The sequence below is a fragment of the Crinia signifera genome, chromosome 8, assembly GCF_055691185.1.
Source record: "Crinia signifera chromosome 8, ASM5569118v1, whole genome shotgun sequence".
Taxonomy (NCBI): Eukaryota; Metazoa; Chordata; class Amphibia; order Anura; family Myobatrachidae; genus Crinia; species Crinia signifera.
The window spans coordinates 158,179,380-158,199,723 of NC_139224.1; the positions used below are offsets into that span (position 1 = coordinate 158,179,380).

Below are 20,344 nucleotides of genomic sequence, written 5' to 3' on the forward strand. Positions count from 1 at the left end.
ATGCCTGTTATTGGTACTGCCGGCCGAGAGGGTCTGATTGTCTGTTACATACGCTTTTGTGGTGGCGACACAATACAAAGATGACTCTGCCGTCTGCACCTGGTCATTTCTGCAAATTGGAAAATTCTGCGTTTCCGTTTGGATGACACTTTTGTAAGTGCTAATTGTGTTGAAATGAAACCATAAGGGAACAAAGGTACATATAAGTGTTGTCTTCTGTGTGTGTCTATAACGCCACCCCTCCGCCATCACCTAACGCCACTTCTCCATCTGCCCTCCCAGCTCCGATGGCTCTGCACAGGATGTATCAGTGTCAGAATCCCGCTTTTGCAAGTTATAAATGATTAAAACATGCAGGACCATGACATTCAATCACTGATAGGGGCAGATGTATTAAGGGTGAAGTGATAAAGTGGAAGGCGATAAAGCACCAGCCAATCTCTCTCTCTAACTCTCAAGTTACAGACTGGGTTTGAAAAATTACAGATCTGAGCCACTCCCGGTGATAACAAGCGTTCCCGGCTATTTTTTTTTAAACTGCATCGGTGGAAAAACAGCCCAAAAACAGCCACATTGAATTGGTTATGTCTGGAGTGTCCCGCGGTGGGGGGGAGGTTGGGAGTCCACTCCCCCTGTCACCTGTGCATGCGCACATCGTCTATTCATACAGCCTGGGGTGCTGGGAGCATGGCTAGGAGCTCACGGAGCTGATGGACATGCCCCCGCAGTGGCACAAAGGGGGTGTGGTCTTGCGGTAGCATTGCAAGTATAGGCAACACCCCCGTATTGCTAGGCCATGCCCCCCAAATTTTGCCGCGCAACTACAATGCGCCAACTGTCCCTCCTCGGCACACTGCAAAGTTGGGAGTTATGCTTAAATAGAGTGTGCACAAGTGCGGACCGCAGTGGGAGCTGGATTTACTTCTGTGCATATATTTATGCATAGAATTATGTCATCATAGGAGGCTACACTCCCATGATATGGACCTTGTGCGTACATTTACATGATAGGCAGCTCAAGACAAGAAATTAGTTTACTCTTGGACTTTTAGACTACACTAAAATCATCACTGCTGGCCTCCCTTTTGTCATAGATTAATGCTTCATACACCTAAACCTTAATAAATGCTCTTTAGAAGATCAAAATCCGTCCAGTCATTTTCACAATTAGCCTAAACAAGCAGATGCCGCCTATGAAGGACTTTATTGTATACTATGTAGAGTTAAAGAGAACGCAATGTAGATTTATTTTTGCTGGTGGATTTTCTTGTAACATTGATTTATTTTGTTTGCTACTTAGCAATGTGCTTTCTTTTCCATAAAATATAATAATCCAACACTGCTCTCTAGTGGTTGAAGTGTGTGTTTTCACTTCGCCATCAACAAATTTACCCTCATGACTAAAATCTTCACTGTTCGGCTCTCTAGTGTCATAGATTAATGTTGTTAACACACCTAAACTTTCCATGACAAATGCGCTGTGAAATTGTGAAAACCATATTGAAAACCATCCAGTGGTTAGCCTCAACAACCAGATGGCTACCAGGGGCTTTGGGCGGGATGTACCAAAGGGAAAATGCGGTAAAACCCCCGTTTTACCGCATTTTCCTATGTACTATTACCCGGCCGCACCGTTATCGCAGAGCAAGGTATCGCCACCTTTGGGTGGCGATACCCTATAGAAGCCTATGGGCTTCTTTTCGCCGCGTCGCCGCAACCCCGCCGCCTCGCCGACCCCCCCTCCCTTGGGCTTACCTTCTTGCAGGTCCTCCTGGACCCTGGAAGGTAAGTCCTTCCTCCCCCTATCAACGCAGCCGGACGTCCTTCCGACTGCAGGGGGAGGAGGAGGAGCCGGGGACAGCCTGCTTAGCTGTCCCCGGCGTGTAGGCATCAGGAGCCGGCTGGGAGGTGACGGAGACCCCCTGCAGACCAGAGTACAGGTATTGCGGGGGGCTCCGTTACCGCACCGCGATGCCAGCCGCATATGTTAGTACATATGCGCTGGCATCGCAGCGGACAGCCGGCGAAGGGCGGTGATGTACATTAATACATCCCGCCCTCTATGTTATAATATGCAGAGATAAGGGGGGAAATGTAATAGGATGAGAGATTCAGAAAGTGAGAGATGTGGTAAGAAATCTCCAGGGTTTTTTTCAAGCGGCAATCATTTACACGGCAAAACCAGTGATTTTGAAGTGTAACTGATTGCCGCTTTAAAAAAAAACCCTGAGATTTCTTACCAAGGCCCTTACTCTAGTTCACTTGCAAAGGCAAATTCCTTCTCAAATGGACAAAACCATGTGCACTTTAGGTGGGGCAGATGTAACATGTGCAGAGAGAGTTAAGGTGCATACATACGGATAGATTTGACAAAAGATCTGGGCGTTCCCGACCGATTGAAACGACCAATCGCTCAAATCGTTCCGTGTGTATGAACGATATATCGGACGATGCGCGTACCCGCCAGTCGTTAGTAGAGGTCGCTGATCTTTCCTGCATGCAGAAAGATCAGCGACCAATCGTTAACGATGTGTACCAATCGTTTCATGTGTATGCACGATGAACGATTTGGTAAGGCTGATTGACTGGCTCCATCTCCCTCCACCATCGTTAAAGATCAATCCTTCATGTGTAATCTGTTGTTCAATCGTTCATCATTTGTCACCAATCGTTTGTGCAGGAGGTTCAGAGGATTTTTGGTACTTATGTATTATCTGGGCTGACGATTTTTTGATTGTATGCCTTAACTCAAGGCAGTGGTCTCCAACCTTTTTTGGGTCGGGAGCTACTCGCGACAAAATAAACCACCCGAAGAGCTACTAAAGTAAAAAATGTTACAAAATCAGCATAATATAAAAAAAAAACACACTGCAATGCCCCAGACATAATATTGCACACACTGCAATGTCCAATATGTCACAAACATACCTCCCAACACTGTAGGTAGAGGAGAAGAGACATCTGCGCATGCCGAAGGCACGCGCCAAAAATTAGAGGGTCCAGCTACTACCGTGGAACTCCTGCGAGGCTACATCCCCCATTTTTTCCGCTATGGGGGCATGGTCAGCTCTCTAAGAGCTGTAGCCACATGGGGTGCGGCCATGGAAAATGGGGGTGTGATACACATATGCCCTCAATAGTGCAGTGCCAGATACACATGACCCCAATAGTGCAGTCCGTGATACCCATTATAAATATGCCCCGCACCGTGATGCTCCATTATACATATGCCACACACACAATGCCCATTATACATATGCCCAACAACGTTATACTCCGTTATACAAATACCCCACACCGTGATGCTCCATTATACATATGCCACACACCGTGATGCTCCATTAATCATATGCCACACACCGTGATGCTCCATTATACATATGCCACACACCGTGATGCTCCATTATACATATGCCACACACCGTGATGCTCCATTATACATATGCCACACACCGTGATGCCCATTATACATATGCCACACCGTGATGCTCCATTAATCATATGCCACACACCGTGATGCTCCATTACACATATGCCACACACCGTGATGCTCCATTATACATATGCCACACACCGTGATGCCCATTATACATATGCCACACCGTGATGCTCCATTATACATATGCTGCACACCGTGATGCCCAATATACATATGCCAAACACCGTGATGCTCATTATACATATGCCACACCGTGATACTCCATTATACATATGCCACACACCGTGATGCCCATTATACATATGCCACACCGTGATGCTCCATTATACATATGCTGCACACCGTGATGCCCAATATACATATCCCACACCGTGATACTCCATTATACATATGCCACACACCGTGATGCTCATTATACATATGCCACACCGTGATAATCCATTATACATATGCCACACACCGTGATGCTCCATTATACATATGCCACACACCGTGATGCTCCATTATACATATGCCACACACCGTGATGCTCCATTATACATATGCCACACTGTGATGCTCCATTATACATATGCCACACACCGTGATGCCCATTATACATATGCCACACACCGTGATGCCCATTATACATATGCCACACACCGTGATGCTCCATTATACATATGCCTCACCGTGATGCTCCATTATACATATGCCACACACCGTGATGCCCATTATACATATGCCACACACCGTGATGCTCCATTATACATATGCCTCACCGTGATGCTCCATTATACATATGCCACACACCGTGATGCTCATTACACATATGCCCCACACCTTGATGCTCATTAATTAATAATCATCAAGGTATCTGGGGCATATGCCACACACATGATGCCCATTATACAAATGCCCCACAGCGTGAAGCTCATTATTAATGCGCATCAAGTGTGTGGCATCATGTGTGTGGCATATGCCCCACACACCTTGATGATTATTAATTAATGAGTATCAAGGTGTGGGGCATATGTTTAATGGGCATTATTTGTGTGGCATATGTTTAATGACTCATTAAACATATGCCATACACATGATGCCCATTATACCTCAAGCAGTAAACAGTTGCGCACACACAGTTTAAAAAAAAAAAAAAATTACCTGACCGAGTTAAGCAGAGGCTGTGGCGTCGATAAGTGCGGCATGTGCGGCATGTTGGGGACGTCAGGAGGTCACACTGCCGTCAAGTGAGGAAGCGCTACGCGGCAGGAGGTCACTGCCGCCGACCAGGTCCAGAAACGCGGCATTTACTCACTTCCTGACCTCCTGCCGCCAAGCAAGGACCCGCTGCGCGGCAGGAGGTCACTGAGCCCCGAGCTACTCTAAAACACCCGGCGAGCTACCCGTCGCTCGCGAGCAACGGGTTGGCGAACGCTGACTTAAGGCATACAATCAGATGCGATGCGATGCGATGCGATGACCCGACTTTTCCATAGGATTCAATGTTCAAATGGACTGAGTCCATTTTAACATGGAATTCAATGGGAAAAGGGGTCCTTTTCATACCCCTACTATCCAAGTGGGCATGGAGTTGGATATAAACCTGTGGCGAGCGTACCGAGCCCGAAGCGTGGCGAGCGACAGGTTTATATCCAACTCCATGCTCACTTGGATAGTAGGGGTATGAAAAGGACCCCTTTTCCCATTGAATTCCATGTTAAAATGGACTCAGTCCATTTTAACATTGAATCCTATGGAAAAATCGGGTCCATTGCATCGCATCGCATGCGATATGGTCGGATGCGATGCGATGGACCCGATTTCAAAATCGGCAGCCCAGTTAGTACATAAGTACCGGATTTTTTTAACAAGATTGAATCGTTGGCCAAATCTATCCGTATGTACGCAGCATTAGATTTGGGTGGGGTTTTACTTCTATTTGCAGTGTAAAAATAAAGCAGCCAGTATTTACCCTGCACAGAAACAAAATAACTCACCCAAATCTAACTCTCTCTCTGCACATGTTACACCTGCCCCGCCTGCAGTGCACATGGTTTTGTCCATTTGAGAAGGAATTTGCCATTGCGAGTGAACCAGAATAAGGGCCCAAATCTCTCACTTTTTGAATCTCTCATCCTATTAAATTTCACCCTAGGATTCTATTACCTCCTCAACTCAATAACATGACAGAATCTCATGTAAAAAAATACTTGAGAATAATGTCCGTTCAGGAGGGCAGATGAGTTGCTGCCTGTAATATTATTAGTATAACTGAGAAAAATGAAGGAACATTTAAAATCTGCAAGTGGTTTATTGCAGCAATAATGTGATATTCAGCATTTGTCTAGAAATGATTGATCCCAATAGGTGCAGTGTATGCATTCAGTAACAATACCAACTAACTGTGCCGTCTTTTGTGACAGGTGAAAGAAGCCGTTAAATACTCGCTGGGAGTTGGCTATCGCCACATAGACTGCGCCGCGGTGTATGAAAACGAAACCGAAGTGGGAGAAGCTATCAAAGAAAGTCTCTCATGTGTCAAGGTAAAATGTCTAATGTAGAACTGCTTATTCCTAATTATATATCCAGTGACTCATGGGAATGTATTTACTAAAGATCGGTATTTGTGTATATTGCTAATTATAGTTATAATTGCCATTTCAAACCCACCCATCAAAGCAGGGGTTGAGGGCCACCAATAACAGTTACTTGCTCTGACTTTTTCCCAAATCAAATCAGGTCCTTCTTTACGCCACCTTTTGTCTTTAGTAGGGATGGCCATCGATCATCGATGATTCAAAATTTATGGGCGATGTTGAATACTTGTGCCATCGATGGGGGAGAACCAGGTGGTTTCTCTCCATCGATGGCACAGCAGAACCAATGTTTTTCTATTTTTCCCCCCAAAGGTTCTGGGATACGGAGCATAGCTCCGCCCCACGACAACCGTGAAGCGCCGCCCCCATGTTCTGATTAGCCCACAGGCCAGTTAGTCAAAGAAAATGGATGAACATCAATAGCTAAAACTATCGCTAGTTATCCATCACATAGTTTGGTACTATCGATGGCAGGTTGCAGTATCAATATAGATGGCGATTTAAGAAGGATCCATGCTTCTGTGTCCAGTGAGTTATTGGACCTAAAAATTGGCTGCAGGCTGCAGAGCAGTACAAAGCACTGAGGTCATGGGTTCAATTCCCATTACCTCAGTGGAGGTCCCAACTGTGTGGAGTTTGTATGCATGGAGAGTGGATGTACATGGGCAGACTAGATGGGTCAAATGCAGTAGCGTATTTATAATTGGTCCCTTAGTTATATATGTATTGTATTGTATTGTATATTGTGTGCCCCTATACCAGGGTTGCCGATTTTAACATTCTCCTCTCCGGGAGAAGCCCGGAGTGGAGAGTTTCAGCAGCCGCTCAGGGGGCGGGGCTTACGAGTGACATCACTAAGCCCCGCCCCATACTGTTAAAAGCAGTGAATTCAGGGATCTCCATGGAGGGGGCGGGGCTAAAATGACGCGATTGTGCCGTTTTAGCTCCACCCCCTCCTCTGAGACCCGAGGATTGCGGCATTTTAATGCCGCGATCCGGGGGTCAGCGGGGGTCCCCCCTGAATCCGGGAGGGTTGCCCACCCTTCCGGGGGCCGGGAGGGGGTACCCGATTTTCGGGAGACTCCCGGAAATTCCGGGAGGGTCGGCAACCCTGCCCTATACTAATACACCGGGCATGTAGGATCTAATGCTTGTGGCGTGTGAAGGAGACTTTGGCTTTAGGCTGCCCAGCTGGCCCTGTAGCACAATGAACATGGAGTAATGGTTCAATCAGTAAGTTACATTGGCACAGCCACCAGGCAGTCACCTTAAGAACTTTACCCCCCCCCCCCCCCCCATCCTCCCACAGTACATCAGAATGGGTGATAACTAACAAGCATGGAATAAATTAGGCCTTCAATTTATTCCTCAGCTGTCATCTGCAAGGTGTCGCCAGGGCAGCCGAGAGGAAAGCCGAGCCCCGGTAAAAAATTTTGGGCATGGCCTAAGTGTGGGAGGTGTGGCCACCTCCCGCACTTAGGCCACACCCCCGAAATGTTTAGAGGAGGGTGAAAAAGCTCTAAACTCAGCAGCAGCAGCAGCAGCACACACCTACAGCATGTGCTGTGCTGATAGTAGGCTCAGCATGAGTTCACACGCTGTCAGTGAGATGCTCATGCTGAGCCTGCTATCAGCACAGCACATGCTGTAGAAGTGTGTGCTGCTGTTGCTACCTGGGAGGGATGGAGGGGGAAGGGAGGGGTCGGACCAGGGCCCCTGCAGGGTCCCTCCAGTAAGCCTGGGCCCAGGCAATCACCCCCCCCCCCCCCCCTCGGCTGCCCTGGGTGTCGCATCCCATGTAAAAAATGGCACATCAAGTGCCAAATCGTAGTGAGCTCTCCTGGGCAGCTGCTGGAAATTAGGTCCGACTTGCCCTTCAGACAAGTCGGCTTAATGTATGGGGGCCTTAAGACAGTAGAACAATTTAAACATGCATGGAATAGACATAAGGACATCCTTACAAAGAAATAAGGATTAAATAGAGGTAACAATATGGTTAAAAAAGGACTAAAAGGGCCGAATGGTTCTTATCTGTCAAATTCTATGTTTCTATGTCTTCGTACTGTGATTTATTAATCCATATCCTCATTTGTTAGGGTAAATCTCTCCTACTGTCCCGGAACCTGTATTACACAGCACTGTTATATGTAACACATTGTCCTGGCTTCATGTGCAGGGATTAAAGCGAGACGATATATTCGTCACCTCTAAGCTGTGGAATAACAAACACCACCCTAAGGATGTGGAAGGCGCCTTGAAGAAGACTCTAAAAGACCTCAGTCTGGAGTATCTGGACCTGTATCTCATGCACTTCCCGTTTGCTTTCAAGTGAGTGTGAGGCGAGCTCTAGACCAGTGGTTCTCAACTTCGGTCCTCGGGGACCCACAACGGTGCACGTTTCCCAGGTCACCTCACAGATACACAGGTGCACTAATTACTCACTGACACATTTTAAAAGATCACAGGTGGAGCTAATTATATCACCTCTATGAGGAGACCTGCAAAACGTGCACTGTTGGGGGTCCCTGAGGACCAAGGTTGAGAACCACTGCTCTACTAGAGTCCAGTCTGTATAATAATCCCCATAGGTCTGTCCTGTCCCCAACGTGCATGTGCAGGGCTTGTGCTATATGCCCTATGGCTCCCGCTGCTACAGTCACAGGACAGACCCTAGCAGGGGAATAGAATCCATCGGGACTCGGAGGTTAGCTTGTAACCGTGAGCAGGATGGAAATGGGGGAGGAGTGGGACAGATCAGCCAGTCAGGTTGGAGAAATGGCCAGAGGGGGCTGGACTGTAGGGGACAGGGCAGGACATAGCGAGAGGTGGGTGCAAGTTCTGGAGCAGTTTATATAAGGGTGCACCAAGAAAGCTAGTTATCTGCTCTTTACCACACTGGGTAATGGCAGACCCATTGGATGGGAACAGTCAGACTGAGGTTTAGATATTTTTGTGCGACACACACACATACACACACACACTGTGATATGGAAGCAGATGTCCGGTGTTGGCAGTGAAGTAGCGGTGTGTGACCAGCGTAGAATCTGGTGAGATTCACAAACAGCTGTTCCTTTATTACAGGTGTGGGGAGGACCACTTCCCACACAAAGATGGTGCAATTCAGTACGATTACATTGACTACAAGGATACATGGAAAGCCATGGAGAAGCTGGTAGAGAAGGGGCTGACAAAGGCCATCGGCTTGTCCAACTTTAACAAAAGGCAAATTGATGATATTCTCAGCATCGCGACCGTAAAGCCGGCGGCACTGCAGGTAGGAATCTCCCTGACCATCCTACAGTACGCCTGCTGCAATGCATATACCTGACTCATACAGGGCGTCTCTGGGCTCACTATAGAAAAGAAATTATGATCGGTGCGCTACTAACTGCAGCTGGTACTGGGGTTGTCGGTCTAGGTCTCTCCACGGTAGAGGTGTGGACGCTGTGTCCTCTGGTCCTCATTGTGAGAACCCATAATTCAGTTTTGTACAAGGGAAGAGACAGACATCATCAGTGTCACCATTGCAGGACTTCTCCCAATGGGGTTTGTAATAAAGAGATTGTAAATCGGTTCTTCACTTTTAGATGATTTTGTTGGAGATTGTATCAAGCCTTCTAAAGATTGTGCAGGTTGCTTGTAGCAACCAACCAACCAACCAGCTTTCACCTATCAATTTAATGTATTTCCATGACAAATGCTAGCTACAATAGTACACATCTCCATTCTTCAGAAGGCTTGATACATCTCCCACGTGATCTTCCTGTACACGCCATCCTGCAAATTGTACTGACCCGGGTCACTGTGCGGTGTAAAGGGGCCACATAAATACACAAAGATACCAGAAAAATAAAACTTTAATACACACAGAGCCCATACTATACTCACCTACTCCTTGACCCGTAGCTTCGGTCCCCTTATCCTGTAGTAATCCATATGTAGTTACCTGTGGAAGGAAATTATACTCACCAGGGTCCCCCGGAGAAGATCACGTCCTCTTGGGTCCCTGTAGGCATCCACGTTACTTGGCAAAATAAAAAAGCACCTGTATGCGATGCCAGCATGGACTGGTGGAGCCGCACATGTGTTTGTTTACATTCTGCGGTTCCTCCCCCCGAATAGCACTTTTTTCCGCCTAGCGGCCAATCAGGAGCCGCGTTTTCTGCTATGTGGCCTAAAGCTTGCTGGAACTCATATTTTCACAGCAGAACCCAATGGTTAATCTATCTTTTACACAATGGCTATCAGCCCGATGCCCACCACAAAGGGGTACTGGGGACAACCCTTAGGCTTCAGCTTGGGCAGGTTTACCCTGGAGTGGGGGGATCCCTTTATTGGTGTTGTCCCCACTCCCCTAGGGTCCCTGCCCGAGCTGACCGGTCAGGGGGTAATGTTTTGGCCGCTGGAACTTATATCATAAGTTTCCCCCGGCTGTGGCATTACCATGCTAGCTGGTTTGTATTTAGCGCCGTGTATACGGCCGCTAAATATGAATACAGATACGGCGGAATACATCTGCAAAATAAGAATCAGTAAATACGGCAGATTAGTAAATCTTCCCTATTTATGAATTGTATTTTGCGTAATTTATGACCGATGACAGACGTATTAAGAATACAAATACGACTAAGTTGTATTCCTATTCTTAGTAAATTTCCCCGAGTCTATCTCATATTCCCCCCCACGCCCGGAATGTTGGTGCTATAGAGTTGTGACCTACAAATTCTGTGGTTAGTACATGTGTGGGGAACATTACCAGCACTGGTGTCCACTGAACGTGTGGACTAATATGCGCTGCAATATCAGTATGTGGCCTAATAGAAAATTATCTGATTGGTCAATAGACGTCTCCTGTCCTCCAACTCATTGCATGCACAGCATGTAGCCGGTGTAACAAACAGACATCTCTTGCAGGTGGAATGCCACCCATACCTGGCTCAGAACGAGCTGATCGCTTACTGTCATGCCAACGGACTTGTCGTCACTGGTTACAGTCCGCTGGGTTCTCCAGATCGAGGTTGGAAAAAGGAAGGGGAACCTGTTGTGCTGGAGGAACCGAGCATTCTGGAGATGGCCAAAAAACATGGGAAATCTCCAGCCCAGATCATTCTCAGGTACACGTAGGGTCCCTGTCCTGGCAGGTAGCCATTCTCTCCTGGCACCCGCATGTCCACTGATCATATCATGATAAAACTGCGGGCATTTTTGAAATTGTAAATTACAGATAGCTCTGAGCAATCTAAGCCAACCAGGCTTCTGATTCCTTGTGTTTCAGCAGATTTCTAGATTATATACAGAATTAACTTTGGAATCCACTTAACATTTCATTGTGATCTACTAGGTGGCTGGTGCAGCGTAAAGTCGTCGTCATCCCAAAAAGTGTCACCCCGTCCCGGATCCTGCAGAATATCCAGGTACTTGTCTATGATGTGCTACATGGATCCACCCAAGGCACCAAAAAATATAATATCCCAATCTATATTCGGTACTTGTGTATTATCTGGATGCCCGATTTTTTCATTGCACATAAAAAAAATCGCATCGCATACAATCATATCGCATGCGATGCGATCCGACACGATTGGACCCGATTTTTAATCGCACAGGCACCCAGATGCCTGATTCCTATGTTAAATGCCCCCCCAGACCCGATTGTTGATTGTACCCCCAACCCTGATGGGTGATTACTATGTTAAATGCCCCCCATTGTTAAGGCCACCCCACTATCAACGTCAACCTGAAGGGGCGGTGGTACGCGTCCTCCGACCTTTTCATACCCCCACTATCCACGTCGGCGTGGAGTTGATTTTATATAGTGTGGTGAGCGCAGCGAGCCACCGAGCCCGAAGCATGGCGAGCATAGCGAGCCCCGCAAGGGGACGCGGAATACATGTGAAGTAATACGCGGCCCGTTGCCACGCTTCGGGCTTGGTGGCTCGCTACGCTCGCCACACTATAGAAAATCAACTCCACCCCGACGTTGATAGTGGGGGTATGAAAAGGTCGGAGGACGCGTACCGCCGCCCCGCGCGGGCTCGCAGCGCTCGCCACGCTTCGGGTTGGCCTTGATACTGGGGTGGCGTTAATAATGTGGGGGACATTTCACATAGTAATCACCCATCAGGGTGGGTGTACAATTAAAAATCGGGGCTGGGGGTGCATTTAATATTGTAATCAGGCATCAGGGGGCCTGTACAATGTTATATCGGGTATAATCGCGTCGCATCGCATGCCACTAGTTAAGGCATGCGATGCGACGCGATATTAAAATTGTACACTCCTCCCGGGAAAGGCTCAAAATCGGGTACCATCGCATCGCATACCTTAACTAGTGGCATGCGATGTGATATATCGGGCACCCAGATAATACACAAGTACCCTATATTCTTGTGTATGATCTGTGTCCTATATCTTGTACAGAAATCTGGAGAAGGTGATTTTATACTTTAGAAGTTTTCTGTAGTGAATGAAAATGAAATAATTTCAGCAACGTCTCCTGCTTATGGTCTGTCTGTGGCTGTTACTCCTCCACCCCAAATGTAATAGCCCACTGAAGACCCCAGGCAGTCCAAATCTTGGAGGCCCCTCGTAAATTATCTCCTGATTTGTTTTTCATTTTATTAACCAACTATCTGGAAACAATATTGTGAATCTAATGTCTATGGTAACCATAGTATGGTTATGGTCTTTGGTTATTTTGCACTGTAAGTTGTTGATGTGTACATTACATTAATGCAGTAATTTTCTCTTTATGAATGGATTAATTTTTGATATCTTTTGGACGCAATTCTTTTAAGATTAAACTAATATTATATGGATCCGTTGTGGCAGGGCCCCTTAAAGGTGCAGGCCCTTAAGGCTCCCAAACACTATGCAATTTGGGACTGATTTCACCTGATTCCGGCGGATCAGCCCGAGAAATCAGGTAAAATTGTCCTAAATGGCATGGGCATGACATCCTATACGACGCGCGGTCCCATGCAAGCGGCACAGAGTGCTTTTTAGAACCTGTGATGTATCGTATCCGATACTAGGTTTGTGCCAGCGGTACCGCACTGCTGGAACACATCTATCTGCAGAGCGGGGAAGCGCCAGGCAGGAGAGGCGTTCTCCCTGCTCTGCATCCCTGGTGGGCGACAAGCAGCGGGCAGGAGAATTTAAAAAAATAAAACACGCAAAAGAATGGGCAGCTGCTGATTGCCGGAGAGAGCTCTCTCTGCCAATCAGGGGCTGCCCGAATGGGAGACCACTGATTGACTGAGAGAGCACTCTCAGCCAATCAGCAGCCGACCATTATCTTGAATGGTTTTTATTTTAAATTCTCCTGCCCCCGCCTGAAGCTCCCTGGGAGTAGTATTATCGCATGTAAAACTGGCACATGAAGTGCCGTATCTTATGTGAGCTCCGAATTGCCCTTAGGACAAGTTGGACTAATGTATGGGGGCCTTTAGGGCTTTATGCCTACCCTGCCTGTTTGGTAATCCGCACTGAAGGGGGTGTGTGGGTGATTCAGGCTGGCTCTGTCATCACCACATTCGGTACGGGTACCGATGATGTCGGTCTGCGCATGCGTATTGGCGGACGTTCACACACAAAGGGGAGGGAACGGGGCGGAAAGTGGGCAGGGGAACTCCCACTCCCTTGGTGTTCCCCTAGGAAGGCAGGTGGGCCGACGTCTGCTTGGGACTGGTGGCTGACATCACATGATGTCAGCACCCACCCCCTTTTCGTCCATCTCCGGCCCAGGTCAGGTCAGACTGACTTTTATCTGCGAGCAGGCGGAAAATTATCCGATGGTCGGTGACCAGTGAATGATTTTTCCTCTGTACGGCCGCATTCAAATGCATTCACATTTAGGTGCGGACACTCGGTCGGCCAAGGGGGGTAGGCGTTTGTTCCCCGGCGAAAGAACGCTGCTTAGCGAGCTGGTCTGAATCAGACTCTGGGAGTGTTGGCAAAGGCACCATTCTGGCGAGATAGATATATAATAAATAGGTGTTATCCAATGCAGGGACTCTGATCATATGTTTTTTGGGGTGAAAACTAAAAGCATTTGTGAACTAAACATAACTGTGTTGTGATTGGGCAGGTGTTTGACTTCTGTCTGTCCGAGGAGGAGATGAAGAAAATGGGAGCCCTGAACCGGAACTGGAGATATATCGTTCCTCACAGTCCGGTAATATTCTATATGGGAAACCAAAGCCCTACACTGTATATTATAGGGACGTTAGAGGTCATATAAAGGCACACATGGCCATAGAATTCTATACATGTTACAAGAATCACGTGTGACGTCTAGGGGTAAATATAAGAATAATGCCAATAGCAACCAATCAGATTCTCCGTATCATTTAGCTAGTACCTTCTAGAGGATAATAGTTAGAATCTGACTGGTTGCTATGGGCAACATCTCTCATTTCTAAAAACTCACACTTGTACATTTACCGCCTAGTATCTGTGATATGATACATTGTGAAAGGGGGGGGGGGGGGGGGGTCTGTTACTTCATAGAATACACAGGTTTACTTATATTCTATCTATCTATTATCTACCCCAGGCATGTCCAAACTGTGGCCCCCCCAGCTGTTGTGAAACTACACATCCCAGCATGCCTTGCCATAGTTTTAGCATTCTGTAATAGCAAAACTGTGGCAAGGCATGATGGGACTCGTAGTTTCACAACAGCTAGAGGGCCATAGTTTTGCATACCTCCCAACTGTCACGCTTACCGCGGGAATGTCCCGATATTCGGGGACGTTCCCGCGTCCCGCCCGGGGCCGCCATTGTCCCGCGGTGGGGGGGACAGTTGGGAGCCCCCCAGCTTGCCAAGAATAGACGCTGTGCGCATGCGCACAGCGTCTATTCAGCGCCGACGAGCGGCGAAAACGAGGGCGTGGCCAGAGTTCGCGTCACCCCCGTAAGGCCACGCCCCCTTTTCTCGAGGCCGTGCCACCTTTTCGGGAGCGCGCGCGGCTTCGCCGCGCAAACGTCCCGACCTCCCAACTTCAAAAGTTGGGAGGTATGGTTTGGACATGCCTGATCTACAGTATCTAAGGCTAACTTTTCATCTCAATGAGGTGAAGTACTGACAGTGACTACTAGAGGCCACTCAACTGACTACGGCCCTGCTTCTGGTTTGCTCAGTAATCCCGACCGCCGCCGATTCCCTTTGGTACCATGCGAGGGGCTTGTGTAACGCATGCTTCCGCTGCAGGAGATGGTTGCTGACCTTCAAATAATTTCTCCTGCCTTCGCTACTAGAAATCAGTGGAAATTGACTGTTATTAGTGTGTGGCTGGGCGAAGATGGGGCGAGCCGCTGACGTCCTGTGACATTAGTAGCCCACCCCCAGCAGGCATTGGCCTGTCCGCAAACCCATGGGAACGGCCATTGTTTTCATGGGGACGCCCATAAAATGCTGCCCATTCCCATGGGCAATCCCCATCCCCCCCCCCCCCGCCATCCGCCCCCGACCCGCCCGATGATTGTGAGCAGCTCGGCGACTATGCAAGTCACCAAAGCTATTCACAAAGGGGGGCTGCACATGCGCATAATAGACCATGCGCATTCCCCAAAACATCAGGACGGGGCCGAACTCGCTAAAAAGCGAATGAATGAGAATTGGCCCCTAAATGACTCCTTTGTGTGCTACAAGATGTCATAACAGAAAGTGAAAGCAATTTGATTTGTTTCAAAATTGCTGGCTATGGAGAGAGGGAGCGGTGGAGACAGAGATTGGAGGTAGGAGCAGATAGGGACTGGGGGTGGGATGGAGAGTCTATGGGCTCAAAACTGTCAGCCGCCATTTTGACAGCTGATTTAGAATGTGATAATCACAGATCATTTGGAAGATGCCCCCTGGTCGGCAGGTCACCCCACATGTGACAATGGGTGACCAGATTTATTGGCAAGTTGGACCAAAATCAATCCATTTGGGGGCCCCTGCTGTATGGTGTATTGGCTTGGCTGCCTAGACCCCTTGTCCTGTGTACACTCCATTTATAGGATGGTAAAAGCACTTCTAAATATATCTCTGCACGTCCTATATTGATTACAAGGGACTGATAGGCCATTCTCACACCACCGGGTCATGTCCTCATGATACATGGCAAATAATAAGTATTATACATTCTGTCCATGGAATTGAGGGTAAATGTGCCTTTTTGCAGATGACACAAAGGTATGCAACAGGGTAGACACACCAGGAGGGGTAAAACAAATGATTGAGGATCTAGGTAGATTAGAGAAATGGTCAAGAGCATGGCAACTACAGTTTAATGCCAAAGAGTCAATATAGTATAAATGGCACTATAATGGACACTACTGAGGAGGAGAGGGATCTAGGTGTCACTATTTCAGGGGACTTAAAAGCAGGTAGGCAATGTAACAAAGCAATGAAGAAGGCAAGTCAGATGCTTGGTTGCATAGGGAGAGTATCAGCAGTAGAAAGAAAGAAGTAATAATGCCACTGTATAGGTCATTGGTACGACCTCACCTAGAGTATTGTGTTCAGTTCTGGAGGCCATATCTCCAGAAGGAAATAAATACATTAGAGACTGTACAAAAAAGGGCAATTAAAATGGTGCATGGCCTACATCACAAAACGTACCAGGAAAGACTAAAAGATCTTAATATGTATACTTTAAAGCAGAGAAGGGAAAGAGGGACATGATAGAAACTTTCAAATATATCAAGGGCTTTAACAAGGTACAGGTGGGAGACATTCTTCACAGGAAGAGGAGCAGCAGAACACGAGGACATGCACTGAAACTAGAGGGAGGAAGATTCAGGGGAAATGTGAGGAAGAATTACTTCACAGAAAGAGTAGTAGATAAGTGGAATAGCCTCCCATCAGAGGTGGTAGAGGCAAATACAGTAGTACAATTTAAACATGCTTGGGATAAGCACATACCTCCCAACAGTCCCGATTTCAGCAGGACAGTCCCGATTAACAGGGCCTGTCCCGCTGTCCCACCCGAGTGCGGCAGTGTCCCGCGGTGAGGGGGGGCTGTTGGGAGTCCCCCCTGTCGGCTGCTAAGCAGCGGGGAATAAACGCTGTGCGCATGCGCACAGCGTCTATTCCCGCAGCCAGGGGGCTGGGGGCATGGCTAGAGGCTCACAGAGCCTCTGGGTCATGCCCCCATAGCGGCAAAATGGGGGCATGGCCTCGCGGGAGAGCCGCAAGTATAGGCCACGCCCCTGAAATTAGGCCATGCCCCCCGAAATTTTCAACGCGCCTCCGGCGCGCAGCAGCTGTGTCCCGCATCGAGCTCGGCAGAAGTTGGGAGGTATGTAAGCATATTGATATCCTTACAAAAAAATTAGGATCAAATATGGTTTGAGGTAACATGTTTAAAAATGGGGCAGACTAGATGGGCCAAGTGGTTCTTATCTGCCGTCAAATTCTATGTTTCTATGTTTCATTTTTATTCCTTTATCTATTTATAGGTGGACGGAAAGGCTGTCCCAGTGGACACCACCCACCCCATGTATCCATTTAACGATCCCTACTAAAGTTATTCTGAAGCGGAGTGCTCCGAAGATGCCATATCTGATCCCCGCTACAGCTTCGGTGTATTCCCATACAGCCCGTCTTTCCCTACGCCCAGTCACCGTTTTCTACTGTGTAACGTTTCCGGCTCCGCATTTCCAGACCAGGACCCGGCTTCCAGTCTATGCAATAAATGTTTTTTTTTTTTTTACAAAGTCGATTTTCTGTATGCAATTTTATTTTTCATAAAAGAAAAGTGCATTATAATGGCAAATTCATGATGCTGCTACGCTTTCTAATTAAAGCTCAGGGTCTAATGAATAAAATCCTGTAATATTAATATATACGCTGACCCTCCACTCAAAAGTCCTGATTAGTACTCTATGCTCCCTTTCCACTTGCGGGTCAGAACTGTGATCATGGATTCCAAGGGCCTGTGGGACTAACACACATACAATGTGATAAAGTTGAAAGTCATTCACAGATTACAGATTCTGAAATACCTAGGAGGCATATATTGTTATGTTTATTTTTTCATACATAGTTTGAATGGTCTGGGTCTGGTCTGGGTTTGGGTAGCCATTGCCTGTTGGAGCAGAGAATGGGCTGAATCCTTTGTATCACTGGGACAATGTTCTAGGGCACCTATCCTAGCTCAGAGTCAGCACAGCATCCAACTGCATTCAACTGCGGCACGATACATACATATGATTCATGATTGATGTATGTATTGTGCCTCACATGCCTAGTGTAAATTCCATCACTGAATGGTACCATCGATGTTGACCAACAATGGATGGCCATCTATACACTAAACACCCCCAAATTTAACCCTGATTGGCTAAATCACCACAAAACATTAACCTTGCACTTCTCATGAGACAGTCCTCCCTGTCACATGCTCTAGGGCTGGGGTAGCCAACCCTAGTCCTCGAGAGCTACCAACAGTGCATGTTTTGCAGGTTTCCTCACAGAATCACAAGTGAGCTAATTAGCTCCATCTGTGTATCTTTTAAAATGTGTCAGTATTTAATGAGTGCAGCTGTGCAGAAGCTAGGTTGTCTGGAAAATGTGAACTGTTGGTAGCTCTCGAGGGCTAGGGTTGGCTACCACTGCTCTAGGGGTTTACACGTGCTCTTGCTCATTCAAGCGCTCTCTCCTCATTGTTCAGTGAGCTCTGTGATAATAATGCAAGCTTCAGATGACAAATTAACAGGGCTCACCACACAGAAAACCATCTATTGGATAATATTTTAATAAAGAGACTGACCTCACTAATCTTTGCTTTCAGTACCAAGCTTCATCTCTTCATCATACTGTTCTCTTTCCCCCTTATAATTATAACATACTTGCCCACTTATGAGATCCAGAGGCAGCACTTAGGGGGTGCATGGACGAGGGGAGGTCCTTGCTCTTGTTCAACAGGGAATAGTGTCTATAGTGGTTTATGACCCTTTACAGTACTAAACCAGCTCAAGTCCAGTCATCTCACACAGACCCGGTCAGTCGAAAACCAGATTCTGGACTCAGCATTTCTTGAGCCTCCCATCAGTCCCTACCCCAATTTAAAGATGGAGAGGAGACCATTGCTCTTTTTTTTTTTTCACTTGTGCCATGGGGTTTTTCGTCTCTGAAAACCCTTCAAAATTTGATACCATGGGTATCGGGAACACACAGAACCGCAGCAATTCAAAATTCGTTATGAGTAACCTACGCTTTTTTTTTTTCATCTCATTAAACCTCGCTCCAGTGGCATAAGTTCGCCACCACTACCCACACACACAGCACCTTATATAAATACATGTATGTATGTATGTATGTATGTATGTATGTATGTATGTATATTATGTTTAAAACAAAGAGAGTGTGATATCTATGGTACTGCTAGGAGGGGGAGTCAGCCACAGAAGTGATATAGGCAGCTCTCAATGAACTGATTCAAACTAGCAGAGAAGGAGAGGTGCCCACTTAGGAGCAGGAGCCCGGCAGCAGATGACTCCATTGCCTCCCAGAGTTACACCTCTGCCTCGCTCCCAATTGAATTCCCCCCTAGGAGCAAAGGCAGTCACAAATCAGAATGCCCTCCCTGTGGATGGTGGGCCTTTCTGTATGTCTGTCTGTCTGTGGTTGGCTGATGTAACTGCAAGCCACCCACAGCAAGTATGAAGTAAATCCACACGCTATACAACATGTATGCCACTGGGTTACACTATACACCAAGGGCAATACTTAATGCCGCCCGTCTCCAGCTGCAGTGTGAGATGTCCGCCCAATTCGGATGTTTTTTTAAAGGGGAATTCAATTACAAGGCAATACCATGCCTTGTAAGTTAATTCCCCTTTAAAAAAAATGTCAGAGTTCTGCAAAAATCTCAAATTGCCGCTGAACTTGCCCCACGTATCATTATTTACCAAGACGATCACACAATCTATGATGGGCCCACTTATCCACTACTCTTTCTGTGAAGTAAATCTTCCTCAAATTTCCCCTGAATCTTCCTCCCTCTAGTGTCAGTGCATGTCCTCGTGTTCTGTTGCTCCTCTTCCTGTGAAGAATGTCTCCCACCTGCACCTTGTTAAAGCCCTTGATATATTTGAAAGTTTCTATCATGTCCCCCCTTTCCCTTCTCTGTTTTAAAGTATACATATTAATATCTTTTAGTCTTTCCAGGTAAGTTTTGTGATGTAGGCCATGCACTAAAAGAAAGGCAACTAAAATAGTTACTATATATACTATATTTAGTCTTTGGATTTCTGAGACCCAAGTGCATGATTTTGCATTTTTTGGCATTAAAATGTAGTTGCCATGCTCTTGACCATTCCTCTAATCTACCTA

General features: G+C 47.0%; 1 protein-coding gene across 1 annotated transcript in view; it reads left to right on the forward strand.

Moving 5' to 3' along the window:
• LOC146027175 (aldo-keto reductase family 1 member A1-like) overlaps positions 1–17,822 on the forward strand; it is a 29,821-nt gene extending 11,999 nt beyond the window's left edge. The window contains exons 3-9 of the mRNA XM_083158138.1: positions 5,845–5,964; positions 8,195–8,346; positions 9,100–9,292; positions 10,933–11,132; positions 11,360–11,432; positions 14,108–14,194; positions 17,467–17,822. Of these exons, the coding sequence (XP_083014264.1) occupies positions 5,845–5,964; positions 8,195–8,346; positions 9,100–9,292; positions 10,933–11,132; positions 11,360–11,432; positions 14,108–14,194; positions 17,467–17,532 (891 nt within the window). The 3' untranslated portion in view covers positions 17,533–17,822. The remainder of the gene's footprint in view (positions 1–5,844; positions 5,965–8,194; positions 8,347–9,099; positions 9,293–10,932; positions 11,133–11,359; positions 11,433–14,107; positions 14,195–17,466) is intronic.
• The last annotated feature ends 2,522 nt before the right edge of the window (positions 17,823–20,344 follow it).